Consider the following 16,403-nt stretch of genomic DNA (forward strand, 5'->3'; position numbering starts at 1 on the left):
AGCAATAATGTTCTATTCTTTTCCAAAAGCCATAATAAAGATTTTAAAAGTATATCATGATGAAATGGTGTTTTAAGAGGTGGATACCTTTACTTTAAAGATATGTATCATATGCACACACTGAGATATATGATACTCCATTAAAATGTGAAATTTCAGTATTTTAATGTACCAGTTAAAATACTCATAGAAAAATAAGCATTTATTAAAACTTTATTTTTCTCAAGTATCACGTTTTCTTTTGCTATTATTGTCAATGTAATAAGAATGATAGGACACTGTGTTATACTTAAAAATTATTTTATTTTCTAAGGAAAGTCCACTCTTATTAGATATAGAAGCTTTAGTTTTCATCTTGGTGAGCTTTTGAGGAAGATTTAGGAATATTTGGGTTAGATCGAGAAAACACCTTTGACAGAGTTGAAGATACTCTTGCAAGCATTTTAGATCCTTGTACGGATATAATGGATTTGGAATTATCTGTGAAAAATAACAAATATTATAATGGTTAGTAGTTTAATCATGACTTAGAATCCAGAAGTTGACATTCACAAAATATTTTGTGAAATTATTAGAAAAATATGAATAATAGAAGAAAATTACCATAGGTTATTCAAAGTCATCACACAAGCTAGTAAGCTACCAATCTATGATTCAAACCCAGATCTCTGCCTGACTATAAGGCCTAAACTCCCTCAACAGCCTCAGAGTTTACACTTTCCAATGGCCTCTTGAGCACTCTAGGTAATATAAACAAGAACAAGAGGTCTGGAAGGGGGCTGTGTATATGTCTCTGGAGCCAGCGTACTCTACCTGAATGGGGCATTTCCATCCCTGACATGCTAGATTCTCCCAAGTCTTCTATTTCACTTCTTTCTGTATATCAAGAAAAGCAGAAACTGAAAGCTTTACATGTTCTTTAAATTTGGGATTTAAAGAACATGTATAGTGTGTTCACTAGACTTCATAATACTCTTATGGGGGAATGGGAAGAATGCTGTCATACTTCAGAGAGTGAATTCTGGCAAGGTTCAAACTCTTGCTTATTATATACATAAAAAACTGTCCAAACTGGCCCCAGAGCTTGGCTTGGCTCTCAGATATTATTGTGCCCAGTTTATGCTCACTCAAGTGAGCAAAGTACATCTCTTTAAGTCCATAATCTAAAGGGCAGAGTAAACTGCATTTCTATACACTGAAACTTTCTTCCTCAGAATGCAAGTAAAGGCCTCTGTTGGGTCAATTTTTTTTTTTGTGGATAAATCCCAAGTATTTGTTGTTGTTGTGAAGATGGAACTGTACAGATGATATTTTAAAATCCCCATGTGTGATTTTTCTTTGTCAATTATTCAGTGCACAGGGTGTTTAAGAGAACATGCTATCTTGGTTTATCTTAGGTTGTGATAGGAGTTAAAAGCATATAATAACAAAGCCCCATACTCTTTGAAGTGCCATTTGTGATATTTGAAAGTCAGGAGATTTCATATAAAGCTTTCAGTTTCTGCTTTTCTTGATATACAGAAAGAAGTGAAATAGAAGACTTGGGAGAATCTAGCATGTCAGGGATGGAAATGCCCCATTCAGGTAGAGTACGCTGGCTCCAGAGACATATACACAGCCCCCTTCCAGACCTCTTGTTCTTGTTTATATTACCTAGAGTGCTCAAGAGGCCATTGGAAAGTGTAAACTCTGAGGCTGTTGAGGGAGTTTAGGCCTTATAGTCAGGCAAAGATCTGTGTTTGAATCATAGATTGGTAGCTTACTAGCTTGTGTGATGACTTTGAATAACCTATGGTAATTTTCTTCTATTATTCATATTTTTCTAATGATTTCAGTTACTGCATCTCTTGCCATTTTGGTGTAAAGTTACAAATAGCTAAAAATTACTAGTCATCAGTATGATGGCTAGCTGGTCATACTGATGACTAGCAATTTGAATATTATTTCATTCGCCCTTTGATAATGTACACAGGAAAGGCTCCTCATTCTGACAAGGTAATTCTAAATTCACAATGATGTTATTGAGGACTTTCTTATACTGACTATAAGTTAGCATATTTTGTACCTGAGTTAATTTCCTTTGAGAGTTGCTCCGTGTCACTATCAACATTAGCTCCTTTGAAGAGGGTGGTAAACTGCCAAGGAAAAGGGCATGCTGACTGTCTTTTTTCCATCACTAAAGTTTAAGCACATCTAATAGTAAAGCCATTATACCATCTTACAGACATCCAGGCTTATAAGTTTTGTTATTCCTACGGTTTGCCCTTGTTGTAGATGCTGCTAATAGCATTGATACCTGATTGCCAGGACTTAGCCAATCTTAACACATGCAACAATGTCAGGTCTGTTTGCTGCTTCCTTCTTTGGATTACCTAGAGTAACCTAACAAATCTTTTTCTCACAGTACTTAAAAAGATGAAAGAAGAAAGAAGCATATTAATTTCTTTCTTAATTTAACTTCATAATATAGCCCTTCGGTGGGCCCTGGTGTAAAAAAGTGCTTTGTTTTCGTGGTGGTAACAAGGCTCACATACTGGTTTAAGACTTGAATCACTTGTGTGAATGCAGGGAACAGTTATTTCAGAAAGGCAGTATGTGAGTCATTAGTTAGAACTCAAATCCTTCAAACCTTTTGTCTATTGAGAGTCTTCTTAATTCTTCTGGTAAGAGGAAAGGCTTATCTCTCAGAATTTTTGGTGATACCTGGGCAATCTCCTCTGTGCCTCTACATTTCAGCTTTGTGACTAAAACTTTCCTCAAGGCAAGGCAATAGAATAGAGTGAGGGAATGGGGAATAACGCAGGGATCTCTTCATAGAGTCCATCTCATCAGATTCTCATTTTTTAACTCAGGTCAGAAAGCAGTAGTGGGGTTTTTGTTGTTGTGTGTTTGTTTTGATTTTTGTTTTTAGAACTTAATTCTCTCATTCTTTCTATGGGAATTCCCAATCAGGAAGTATGTGAAGAAACTCACAAAGTTATCTGTTACTTTTTTGAGATTTGCTTCCTTCCACAAACTCCTGCTGCTGTTATGTTTTAGATCCAGTCATTGTAGACAGGGAAAAGTCAGCTTTCTCCAGCTTAGTTGGAATTGGGCTGGATAACCTTGTTTTTTCTTTTTTTATTATCAAAGTGATGTACAGAGAGGTTAAAGTTACATAAGTAAGGTAGTAAGTACATTCTTGTGAAACTTGTTACCTCCTCCCTCATTTTTTCTCTCTCTTTTCCTCCCCCCTTTAATACCTCCCCCTAAATTGAAAAGTTCATTTCCAACATATTCTCCTGTTCCATTGGTGTCCTGCCTTGTCCTTTGTCTCTCCATTTTGTTGCTCCCCTTTCCTTCCCTAATTCAGATACACATATATACAATATCCAGGGTACCAAATTACCATAGTTTTTACTATAAGTAGCAAATGGGAAAAGTACAAATGGTGGGAAAGTTCTGATTGTCTATGAAGTGATTAGAGCAGATAGATTACCAACCAGAGCCTCACCGCATCCCTTTACTTCCATATGATTTTATTTTGGGGAACTATTGCTCAAGTGGAGTGTGAGATATCTTTCAATAGATGTTTGCATTAACAAGTAAGAATGAGGTTATGTGTAGAACTAAAACCATTTCTCTGGAAACTTGGCAAAATATTTTAAGATAACAAAATATCTTAAGTGTGTGTCACAGGATATTAAGAACATGTTCTGAAATTATAGTTGCATTGTGATACTTAGTAATGCGTGGATAATTGATGAGTTGTGTACATGCAAAGTTGGGTGGACTTTTTAAAAAATTAATTCAACTAACAACAAAACAATGTAAAAATGTCAATAAAAGAGAAAGTCCATAGCTTCTCTCCTCATTTGAGTATTAATCCTTGTTAGAAAGGAAAAAGCTCTTAAGTTCACAGGAGAGTTCACAGGGGAATTTTAAAAGCTGTCAGTAAAGTCTTTAGGCAGAAAGATCTGACCACTCCCTCCTTACTGTTCCCTTCCTACCTCTACCAAATCCTGTATGGGCTATCTACCTGGCCAAGTCCCTCCCACGAGATAGTTAACAGCTAATGAAAACTTTCATTACAAGATTTTCAGACACTAGGGGCAGGTTCTCAGCCAGTTGGGGAGATCCAATGTGAAGGACTGTGAAGAGAGAAATGCTTTATGTTCTCCATGTCCCACCACAGTCTCTGATAGGACTTTGAAAATGAGGCTTTGTATAAGTGGACTCCATTGTAAACAAACTAGTGGCTATTGAAAAACACTTACCTGAACACTGTTTGCATTCTCTGGCTTTTGCTCCTGAGAAGTTTCTATAGGAGAAGAAAACAAGAAAGGAAAAATTTTATGAGTTATGTATATTTGTTGAGGCAAACCTAATTGTATTATATTTTTAAAATGGAGGACTCACATGACTTTATTATTTTTTTGAATTTTTTATACCAAGGAATTACACAAAGTTATTATTGTTATTAGTGTGCAAGCAATAGGAGCAACTTGGAAAAGGATCAAGCTGAGGAGTTGTTCTGATGAAGAGATAGAAAAATTCCTAGTATTTAAGAGGCTCAGATATTCAGACTTCAATCATTTGAATTTTTTCATGTATTCTCTGAAACTAGGAATATATATATTCAGTCTAATCTATCTACTGAGTTCTAGACTTAAACATTCAATTTTTCATGTGACATTCACCTTAAATGTCTAATGGATATCTCAGTCTCAACATTGCCAAAGTGCTATTTATTTATCTCTTCTTGCCCCGTTAGTTCTTCCCATGTTCTCCTGCTCACTAAAGACCTTTGTCTATGATACTCCAATGTACTGCTTTAGGCTCTCAGGAATACATGTAGAAATGGTCATAAGTCTTCACTTTTGCAAAGTTTACCTTCTCTCTAGAGACACTAAAGATAATAATTAGGATTTACAGTTGGCCAGATAATGGTCAGGAACAAACAGCCAAACACAAAAAAAAGGCAACCAAATGTTGCATATGATCGGTACAACTTGTGGGCATGTATGTTACATAGGGCCATGATAAAAAACAAGTTTCAATTTCAGAGAGTGAACAGCATGACCTCTCTAACGAAGTGACAGTGATGTTGGACGCATCAAAACCCCCGTGTACATCTAGAGTTCCCTTATTCATCCAATGAAAGAATTCTAGTAAGCAAGATGTCTCAGGGTTTATGGCCATAATTCAGAAATCTCGCCAGAGGTCCTTGTAGTATGGTCCTAGAATTATGTTAGATTCACTAGTATTCCATGAATTTTCTTCATGAAAATGATTTCCACTTCCCAGTTGAGAGAATACATTTCTTGAGTACATCTTGGAAATACTCATGACAAACTTGGGGTGGAGCTGCATTATAGTGAACACTGCCTTTTGTGCATGCTGTCATTGTTAAAATCACATTTATCCTCTTAGGTGTCTGAATATACAGTTCTAACACATAGAAGCAGTCCGTACAAATAGATCCTTAAAACCAAAACGAAATAGGGTCTAGCCTCACAAATATGAATGTGAACAAATAAATTTAGCTTATAAAACCCTTTGTACATTTAAAAAACAGTTTGTACATTGTAGGACTGGGCTGTGAAACAAAGCAAGCCTAATCTGTCTGAGGTATAATTAAAATCAATTCTCATGGAATCTGACACCAATATAAATTTTTATGATGATTCACTTTTTAAAATTTATCACGTGGTAAATGTAAGTGCCTCACACTAAATCAGACAAGGCAAAGTATCCAGCTTAGTGGAACACTTGAATTATGGAATATTGATTATATTCTAATTGTTTACTCAAAGTAATAAAAAGGAACAGAATTAATTTCAAAGTTGATAAATAAAAACTTATAAAAGTAGAAAACAACCAAGTTATCAAATAATAAAAAAACTTTTCAATGATTTTTTGAACTTAAGAAAAATATCAAACCTGCTAGTTCTTTATCATTCGGCTCTGGGTTAAAATCTTCTGTTTCACTAGAAAGAAAAGATAAAAGAATGTTATTTTAAAAACACATGTATTAGGAAAAACTAAGCAAAACAAAAAAACAACCAAAGCACAATTATCCTTCAAATGGAAGAAAACATGTAAGAGAAACTGAACTCTTTGCATTTGTTAGGATGTAACTGCTGTTTCTAGATTGACTTTCCTCCATTTCAAATAATTATTAAGTATGCATAAATTTTGCCAGGTTAGCCATCTTTTTCATGTATTTCTGATCCAGTCAGTACATTCACACAGTTGTGCAACCTTCCCTACCATACAGTTGCTTCATTCTTGTCTGAAATTCTATGCTTTCTAAACACAAACACTCCATTTCCCTCTCTCAACTCTTGTAAGCAGTCCTGATTTTCAGCTACTCTGGTATCTCATATAAGTAGATGCATGTGATATTTGTCCTTTTGTGAATGGTATATAATAATTAGTGTAAAAATTTTTCCATGTTCACTCATGTTGCAACATGTGTTAACATTTTCTTCCTATTAAATGTTTATACATATGTTTATATATACATATGTATTATGTATATATCTACAGTACATAATATATATTATGTACATATCGACAATATCTAATGTATGTGCAAAAATGCAAATTTACATATTACAGATTATGTGCTTATTATTATACAAACATATAATACACGCAACCATATAACATATATACATGATATATGATACATATACATAATATATAATAGATAAAGGTTAATATATATAAAACATTTAAAACAACATATACATACACACATAAATACATATATGTCATAGAGTGCTCATTTGTTCAGCGATGGAGAATTGAGTTGCAGTCACTCTTCTGTGTACAAGTATCTGTTCCAATCTCTACTTTCATCCTTTTTTTTGTTTTTGTATATGATTGGCAGGGGAATTAGTGGATCACATGATGATTCTATGCTTAATTTTTTGAGAAAGCAGAGCATGCTTTGCCCCAGTGGCTGTACCACTTTGTATTCCCACCACTGGTACATAGGGATGCAGATTCTCTACATCCTTACAGTGGGAAGCTTCTATTTTTTTTTCTGCACCACTTCTGGTTTTCTGAATGGTTTATTGGAGATAAGAGCCTCACAGACTTTCCTGCCTGACCTGGCTTTGAATTGCGATCCTCAGATCTCAGCCTCCTGAGTAGCTAGGATTACAGGTGTGAGCCACCAGCACCCAGCATTCTATTTTTTTTTTATTGTGAAAATACCATACATGGGCAAGGTAATGAGTACATTTCTTATCAAGCATTGTTACCTCCTCTTTGTTTCTCCTTCCCATCCCTTCCCATCTCCCACCTGCCACCCCCCCACCCCCTGCATTCTAATTTTTTATTAGTAAAAACTGCAGTTTTAGGTCTTATATTTAAATATGTCCTATTTTGAATTAATTTTGTGGTATTGATTCCAAAAACTATCTGCTAGGTTCTACTGGTTTAATGCTGTTATTGATGTCCTCTTCTTATTGACATTCTGTCTCGTTTATTCATTATTTAAAGTGTTCTTTTGAAGTGGCATGCTATTATAGTTCAATCAATTCTTTCCTCCTTTAATTCTGTATATATTTATTTCATGCACTTTAGAGCTCTGGTTTGATGCATATATATTTTTAATCTTTTTGGTGAATTAGCTCTTTTTCTCATGACATAGGGTTCTTCTTTTCTTTTGTAATAGCTATTTTTACTTGATATTCTTCCCCTTGGTTGATATTGCTACCATAGCTCATTTTATTTGCATGAGATATTATACTTCTGCTTCCAAAGATCTCAAATGAGTTACCTATGGATAACATAAACGTTATCCTATTGATTATATCCATTCTGTATCTCTGCACTTTTTTGGGGAGGGAGGGGTCCAGTTGTGGAGCCTGAACTCTGGGCCTGGGTGCTGTCCCTCAGCTCTTCAGCTCAAGGCTAGCGCTCTACCACTTGAGCCTCAGCCGCACTTCCAGCTTTTTCTGCTTATGTGGTGCTGATGAATCGAACCCAGGGCCTCATGCATGCAAGACAAGCGCTCTACCACTGAGCCACCTCCCAGCCCTGCACTTTCTGTACTTAATTTATTTATGCCATGATTAAAGACATGTAGGTAAGGATCTTCTTCATCTATTTTGTTGTATTCTGTGTCCTATTTTTTGTGTACCTCATTTTTTCCATTGCTGTTAACTGATATATTTAATTGATGCTTTTGAAGTTCACATTACATCTATTCTTGTTGCCTCTTTTATTTTTTCTTAATTTTTTATTGTTTTTATAACATTAATGTACAGAGGAGTTACCATTTTATAAGTAAGATAATGAATACATTTCTTTTGGGGAAGTGTCATCCCTTCCTTTGCTCCTCTACTTTTCCCCTCTGATACATGCCCACAAGTTGTACAGATCATATTCAACATTTCGTTGCCTTTTATGTGTGTACTACAGATATTTTTGTGTAACTACAATGGGGTTATGTATACTATCATAAAGTATTTACATTGATATACTGCTTTAGAGTTCTTCATACCTCCTTTATGTTACAGATGCCACAGTTTGCATCTTTATATCTTTTTTGGGGGTGGAGGTCCAGTTGTGGGGCCTGAACTCTGGGCCTGGGCCCTGTCCCTCAGCTACTCAGCTCAAGGCTAGTACTCTACCACTTGAGCCACAGCGCCACTTCTGGCTTTTTTCTTTTTGCTTATGTGGAGCTGAGGAATCGAACCCAGGGCCTCATGCATGCAAGGCAAGCGCTCTACCACTCAGCCACCTTCGCAGCCCTATATTTCCCATCTTTATGTATTTTTGGTACTCTGTGTTTTATATTTATCTTCTCTGTGCATTTGGAAAAATGGATCCATGAGTCAAAATTGTAATACTTTTAAAGCTTTTTCATGTGTTTGTCTTGACTAGAGAATTTATTACCTTGTTACTTATTATTTTGTTGTGTGTGGTGTTGATGATACATCCAGGGTCTTTTGCATCTAAGGTAGGTGCTTATATCTGAGCTACATTCCCAACCTAGAATTGTATATTTTCCTTTTGAGTCTGAGTTACTACTAATTATCTTTTTAATTCAACTTGGAAATTTTCATTAGTATTTCTTAATGGGCAAGGCTAAAGCAAGCACTGGTAGCTCAGGCCTGTAATCCCACCTACTCAGGAGGCTGAGATCTGAGGATCACAGTTCAAAGCCATCCCGGGCAGGAAAGTCTGTGAGACTCTTATCTCCAATAAATCACTAGAAAACCAGAAGTGGTGCTGTGGCTCAAGGGGGAGAGCACATGCCTAGACTTGAAGAGCTGAAGGTCAGCACCCAGGCCCAAAGTTAAAGCCCTATCATAGACAAAAAAAAAAAAAAGCATAGCCTTTTTTAATGATGTGACTCTTTTGGTTTTATGCTTTTAAGTATTTTGATTTTTTCCCTTTTTATTTATGAACTTTTTTTGCCAACTGGACAGTTTGTCTTTTTACCTTTTTACCTTGAAAATATGTCATTATAGCCTCCAAAATTTCTTCTGAGATATCTACTAATTATCATGAAATTCCTTATGTATGATGAATGAATTTTTCTCTTTCTACCTTAAATATATTCTCAGTATTTTGATGGTTTGCTTAAAAGGTGTCTTTACTTAGTTTATTAGCCTGCTTGGGGTTTCTTGAGATTCTTACTCATGCATACCCGTGTCTTCAAATTTTGAGAGTTTATAGGCATACTTATTTCCACAATTAATCTCTGTCTGTTTCTCAATTTTTGTATGTGAATCCCCATAGTATATATATTTAACTGCTTTCTTTCTTTTTTTTTTTTTTTTGGTTGTGGTGTTTTTTCTTTTTTGTTTTTTCCCTGGGCCTGAGCCTTGAACTTTGGGCCTGAGTGCTGCCCCGAAGCTCCTTTTGCTCAGAGCTAGCATTCTACCATTTGAGTTCAAGTGTCAATTCTGGCTTTTTCTGTAATTATTTTGTGATTACTTGGAGATAAGATTCTCATGGAATTTTCTGACTGAGCTGGCTTCCAACTGCAATCCTCAGATCTCAGCCTCCTGAATAGCTAGTATTATACCAATCCTGGGCTTTATTTGACTGATAATCACCTCTTCTCCCAAGCCATTTGGCTCTGTCGTTTTGAATTTTCTTCTGATTTGGTTTTTTAAAAAAATTAATTGTGGTAATCAGATTTGAAAATTTAAAATGATTTACATTCAAATGATTGATTCTTTTTGTCAGACTACTGAAATCTGTAGTTGAATCTGTCAAGTAAAAAATTTCAATTTCTGCTATTGGTTTTAGGTCCAGTATTTTTGTTTGGTTCTTTTAAAAATAATTTCTTTTATCAAGATACATTGTATTCCTAAACTGCATTGTTAAATGTCAACTCCTTTATACAACTTCTTAGAGGTAATAAAATACATACAAAAATAATTCGAGTGTTCTCAGATTTCATATTTTTCTCATTTTCCTTACTTTTGTTTATGTTGACTCCTTGTGCATATTGAAGGTTATATTTTAAATGTGATCACATCCAATTCAGAGACTCTTCATTTTTGTGGAGATTTATTTTATTCTTCTGACTCTGCCATATTCCCTATTTCTGAAAATTCCTAATGATCACTTGTGGAAATTTGGCATTTGTGAGATGAAAAACAAGAACTACTCCTTTCAGCTTTTGTAGACTGATATGAGTATCCTTTAGTAATTAGTGGGATAATAAACATGAGAAGAGTCTCTCAAGTGGAGTCTTACTATCTCATATCTTTTTTGAGCATATGCTTTCCTGGGTCCCTACATATGATTTACCTTCCCAATGTTCTTGGATTGAATGAAAGATTAAGTTAGAATTTTGCTTTAATTATCTGAGATTTATATATCCTATTAAATAAATTTCTTAGGATAACTAGTGCTGGCTCAAAGCATTGCAAACTAGTGCCTTCTGGGGGAGTGGGTCATAAGGTAGTGGCTGCTTCCTCCTAACTACATTGTGCTATGGTGACAAGAGGTTTGGTAAGAATAAATAGAAGCCCATAGGGGTTTTCTCTACTATTTTCAGGGTTGCCTTTTCTTGATTAAGTGTTTAAATATTTGTTGTGAATATTCAATAGGCTTCCATACAGTTAGAAAATTGTCTTAGTGAATTTGTAGTTGTTTATTTTTTATTTTCACTGAAAAGCAATAGCTTAGAACTTCCTGATACCATCTTATTCTAAATTTATTTGTATTGAGTTATTACCTGTATCCCTTTCCTCTCCTTTACTTATGCAAATAATAGAGTTGCTTGCATTAATACTATTTATATTAAAATAATTTTGCATAAAGAAATATCCAATTGTGAAGCTAGACAGGTACTCCAAAGTAGTGTCACATTCAGATCGACACCATCCCATTGTGTTAAATGGGGGAGAAAGTAAAACTAAGCTTTCCTCCGTGTTCTCAGTTCTTCCCCATACAGGAAAGTCATCTTTTCCAGGTCATAATTTTGTTTTTAGCTTTGCAAAATGCGGGGTGTTTTTAGAGTTGCTGATCAGATTTTGAGTCTACAGGACACTCTGCCCCCTGTTTTCTCCCATAATAATCTAAACTTGGATTGTCTTTCTGTCATGTAAAGGTACCCATTGTTAAAGGTCCATATCCAACAATTGTTTGCTAGATGCTTCATCTTACATTTTTCCTTTTATCTTTGTATAATTTTTATAGTAATGCTATACACTGAAATGATTCACTTACTTGAGAGATGAGCAGAGATCCTTTTGTTCCGATTATATACATTCTAATTTTGACCCAATGGCTATTTCACAGATTAAAAAAACTGCCTCAACATACTAGCATGCTCTTGATCCAAGATATGAATACATATAAAAGCAGATCTCAATAATATAGAGGTTAGGTCACTAGAAAGGAGAAAGTGGGAAGGAAGAGAATGGGAGGATTTTTCCACAGTGGAGAGAGAATGAAAGAAGGGAATAAGGTGGTCTAAAATTGAATACTTGGCCAATGACTGCTCTCCCAGATGTTCTGTACTTCTTATATATCCTACAGCAATGGAAGATTTCTATACTAATATTACATTAATTGAATGTACCTGGCAGATGAAATAAGATCTTCTTGATTGTATGAAGATGAACTCATAATTCTGTGTATTAGGTAATGTGGTGGTTCATTGATTGGGATTAATTCTTCTTTCTGAAAAAAATGCAAATCAGGTGTTATACAAAATAGAGTTTGACATCTTACTGGACCTTTTTTTTGTCTTATATATACCTTATTGAGAAAAATTTTAGACCTAAATCTTAACTTACCTTACTTAAAAGATAAGCCCTATAGCTGTAATTAAAATGTCTCTTCCAATATTAGAATGACTCAGTGAAGGTGTTCTACGGTATTGAGGTTACTCATCTTAACACAAGTTACTCATCTTAACACATACAATAATCTCTTCTTGGAAGATCATGTGCTTCTAAATTGACTAAAGTATCTGTTCACATCTCATGGTTCATTTTAGGTTTCTTTTTTGATAACTTGGGAACTGCTGCAAATTTATGACTCAAGAGAATGGTCTCATTAGGAAATCCTACACCAGAAATTCTCCCCAGACGGATAATGTAAACATTTTTCGACAGTAAAATATTGAGAATCAGCATTTGAAAGCAGTAACAGGAAGTAGTCACCAGGATGATAGTAGGGTATACTGGCTCAATGTACTGGTGAGAGTAAGCATATTTTCAATGAACCTGTTAAGTTTGGGCAAGTTTGCTAAACTTTCTAAAGAAGAAAGTTAAATATTTGTCTAAAGAGGTCACATAGTTAATGAGTGAGTCAACATTCAAACTTGGATTTTTCTTTTCGGTGCTATGGGTTAAATCCAGAGTCCCACACATTCTAGCCAATGATCTACTTTTCTGTGAAACCTTTCAACCAGACTTCTCTCAAGGCTTCCAGTCCCATCCTACTGGCATGCATCTCCCTGAAAGAAATGCCTAATGGTAATTTTCAAACTTAATTTAGATACAATAAGACTAGAATGTATGTGAAACAATAATTTCTGGTTTATTCCTTTCTCTTAACTATTTCCATCTCCTCTTTTTGTTTGCTAGCTAGTTAATCTAGGTTTCTGTTACCCGCTTTCTCAACCCAGTGCTATTATCTATTAATTACTTGCCTTGTTAGTGTGAGTAACTATAGTTTTAGTAGGATGCTTTTCTGAACATTCTAGCACAGAATTTGTGAAGTTCTCTACCTTTTTTAGTCTCTCACAATCATTTTTCTTACTCACCTTGTAGTGCATTTTTTTCCCCCGAGGAAGGGTAGCTTCAGCCAAGCTTTTAGAAGACACCATGTCAAGCATACCAACAGATCTCTTAACACTTCTTTCATCAGTTTCTACAGCCCGGCTTATGGGTGCTTCAGTCTTTCTGATGGCCACACTACTTTCAGACTGACAACAATTGCTTAGCGATAAAAGCTTCCTCAGGCTCTTTGCACTTATTGTTGACTTAGGTGATGCTACATTGCTTTCTTCTGACTTCAGGACTCGGCTTTCTTGAGCTTCAGATATTTTTCTTAAACCCTCTTCGGCCACAAACTCTCTTAAAACCAATTCTTCTTCATCAGAACCTATTTCATCGTCTCTGCTCGTTTCTGAAGGTACTTGATTAATATCATGAGCTACTAACCGAATGATCAGCTCTTTTTTGCTTCGAACATCTTTTAAAAGCTCTATCTTGGTGATATCAGGCTTGTTCATATTCATAAATGAATTTCTGCAAACAGCCTGAAATTGAAAGCACAACAACAACAACAAAAATAAGTTTTAATCATTACTCCTCTAATTCCTTTTAAGATGGTTATTTTCTCGGGATTTTTATTTTTATTTTAATATCTTCAGATGCTGCTTTTCAGTAAAATAGCATTGCAACAGGATGAGCCAAATGAAAATGATATTAGTTTCTAGTGTTATTATTTCCTTTACATTGAATTCACATTAATCTACTTTTAGTCTAAAAATATGTCTAATAAATTTTCTTTCTTAAATTTTGCATTTTTGTTAAAAATAATTTTGTTGCTATCATTTTTCATCATTTCTTTTGAAAAAATAGACAACTGTTTTTAATTCTAGGCAGAAAATCATAGAGAAATGTAAATGCATGTATTTTAAAGAAAGCAGACAATCATCTAATGTTTACTTTAAAAGATATGAGGAGGGGGCTGGGAAATTGGCTCAGTGGTAGAGTGCTTGCCTTGCATGCATGAGACCCTAGGTTCGATTCCTCAACACCTCATAAGCAGAAAAAAGCCAGAAGTGATGCTGTGGCTCAAGTGGTAGGGAGCTAGCCTTGAGCTGATGAGCTGAGGAATAGTGCCCCAGCCCAGAGTTCAAGCCCCATTACTGACAAAAGAGGAGAGAGAGAGAGAGAGAGAGAGAGAGAGAGGTTATGAGGAAAATTTTAGTCTTTGGACTTTTACTCTATATTTTCCATCCTTAGTCCATATATATATCCTATTTTTTCACCTTCCTGATGAAAAGAGAGATTTTTAAAAACTGAGTTCCAGAGGCTTCTAACTCTAATCATAGCAACACAAGAGACTGAGAAAGGAAAAACTGATATTTGAAGCCAGCTTGGGAAGACAGATCTGAAACAAACGTATCTTTAACTAGCAAAAAACCAGAAGTCAAGCTGTGCCTCAAGTAATAGAGCCATAGTCTTCAGAAAAAATCCCAATCCTGTCACCCTGCGTTGAAGCCCCAATACTAGCTTATAAACAAAATATATTTTAAAAGATAACTAAAAAGAATTAACCCATTTCCTTGGCTTTTGACCATGCTACATACCACTTAGTAACATAATCATCTTAGAGTCAATCTTCCTCTGTAACTTTGCAAGTCAATCTTTGAGTCTGACTGTTTAAAGCAACTTCATAAAACCAAAATAAGTACCTTGGATTGGATAAGAAAATCCCCACATCATGATACTTGATTTGAGAATCTGTTCTTGCCTATGTATTAATATTCATATTAACACATAATAATAATATGGTGAACTGACAGTAGATGGTGGAGAATTAAGCTTGATGTAGAGCCACATGTCTCCATATCTGGCCTGATCTACTGTTCTTTATATTCTCTGTTGCTTGTAGAAGGTAAATCTAACTCATCCTCAGATTGGCTCATGGCTACTGCTTTTAAAAAAAGAGCTCTTAGGATGTCCTTCTTTCTAATTTAAAAGGGCACAGATAATATGTTTTGGTGTACCTAACTGCCTAATTCTTTCTGCGGCTTATAAGTGATCTATGTAGAGAGAGTAGGTAACTGAAAGTTAAAAACTGGCATTACTGTCTAGTCAGTTTTTACAAGTTTTATTCTCAATAGATTACTTATCTACAAATAAATACCAGGAAACAGTGCTAGTGTAATGAGAATTCAGAGGGAAGGGAACATTTTAAACTAACTAAAAGGGCTCATGGTATTCCAAAACAATTAGGATGAAAAGGTTTACAGGAGTATCAGTCTATGATAATCAGTATTTGAATTTGAAAACTTAAAGTACTGTGGACTTACTCATAAGCCTTGAGACTTAATTCAATGGATTGCAGAATAGTCCTGGAAAAAAAATTCCCTCCATGTTTATGCTCCAAACACTAGAGTTCTATAAAACTTAATTCACTCTCCAGGATACAGACTGAGTTACTAAATGGACATAGCCAATTCTGTTGTTTATTTATGGGTGCTTTAATTCTTTCATACTTCAGAGTCTCAGTTTAATATATTGGCTACATGGCAGAATTTTCTGCCTATGCCAGATGAAAATAGGAGCCCTAAGATGCCTGGGTTTAGAACAAAGCATTAAAAAGAAAATGTGCTCATTTTGAAAGCAGAGATTAAATGACAAAAATCAAGGTTTAAATGAAAATTTAAGAACACCTGTAACCTATGTAGTTTGTAGTTTAATGCCTGATGAAGAAAGCATTACTATGGAATCTTAAATTTGAGAATTAAAACTATTTTAGGCAAGTTCGCTTGCCCTGGTGTTCTACTAATCAGCCTTTTTGAATACATTTAGATGTCTCTAATGAAGAGCAAAAGGAATCCTAGAAGTTTAGGAATTACACACAATTGCATTTCGTTTAAATCTTCAAATGATACTACCTTCATTCGGCCTGGTGTAATTGTTAGGGATATAATTGTATTTATATCTGTCTGTCTTTCTGTCTCTCTACATATATATATATATATATATATTCATTATTCAAAAAAAGGGAGAAATTGAAGTAAATTATCTAAAATCCTAGCTTGAGACCTTTAGAATGAATTAGTGAATTGACACAGGAGGTCCTTGTAGTTCATATGTGGGCTTGAATGAAATGAGGCAACCAAGCTCTGTTGGCAAAGGCAAAAACAACAAACACGCTTTCCCATGTGCCTATTTAAGGAAGGCAATTAC

The 16,403-nt window shown here is 35.0% G+C and overlaps 1 protein-coding gene across 1 annotated transcript in view; it reads right to left on the reverse strand.

The window, feature by feature from the left end:
- Positions 1-343: 343 nt before the first annotated feature.
- Positions 344-16,403, reverse strand: part of Fsip2 (fibrous sheath interacting protein 2) — a 77,064-nt gene continuing 61,004 nt past the window's right edge. Inside the window, exons 18-23 of the mRNA XM_042688393.1 lie at positions 13,238-13,735; positions 12,047-12,147; positions 5,923-5,969; positions 4,257-4,300; positions 2,066-2,135; positions 344-480 (exon numbers count right to left, since the gene is read on the reverse strand). Coding sequence (XP_042544327.1) covers positions 344-480; positions 2,066-2,135; positions 4,257-4,300; positions 5,923-5,969; positions 12,047-12,147; positions 13,238-13,735 — 897 coding nt within the window. The remainder of the gene's footprint in view (positions 481-2,065; positions 2,136-4,256; positions 4,301-5,922; positions 5,970-12,046; positions 12,148-13,237; positions 13,736-16,403) is intronic.

The sequence above is a fragment of the Dipodomys spectabilis genome, unplaced genomic scaffold (genome assembly GCF_019054845.1).
Source record: "Dipodomys spectabilis isolate Male_0828 unplaced genomic scaffold, ASM1905484v1 ptg000115l, whole genome shotgun sequence".
Lineage (NCBI taxonomy): Eukaryota > Metazoa > Chordata > Mammalia > Rodentia > Heteromyidae > Dipodomys > Dipodomys spectabilis.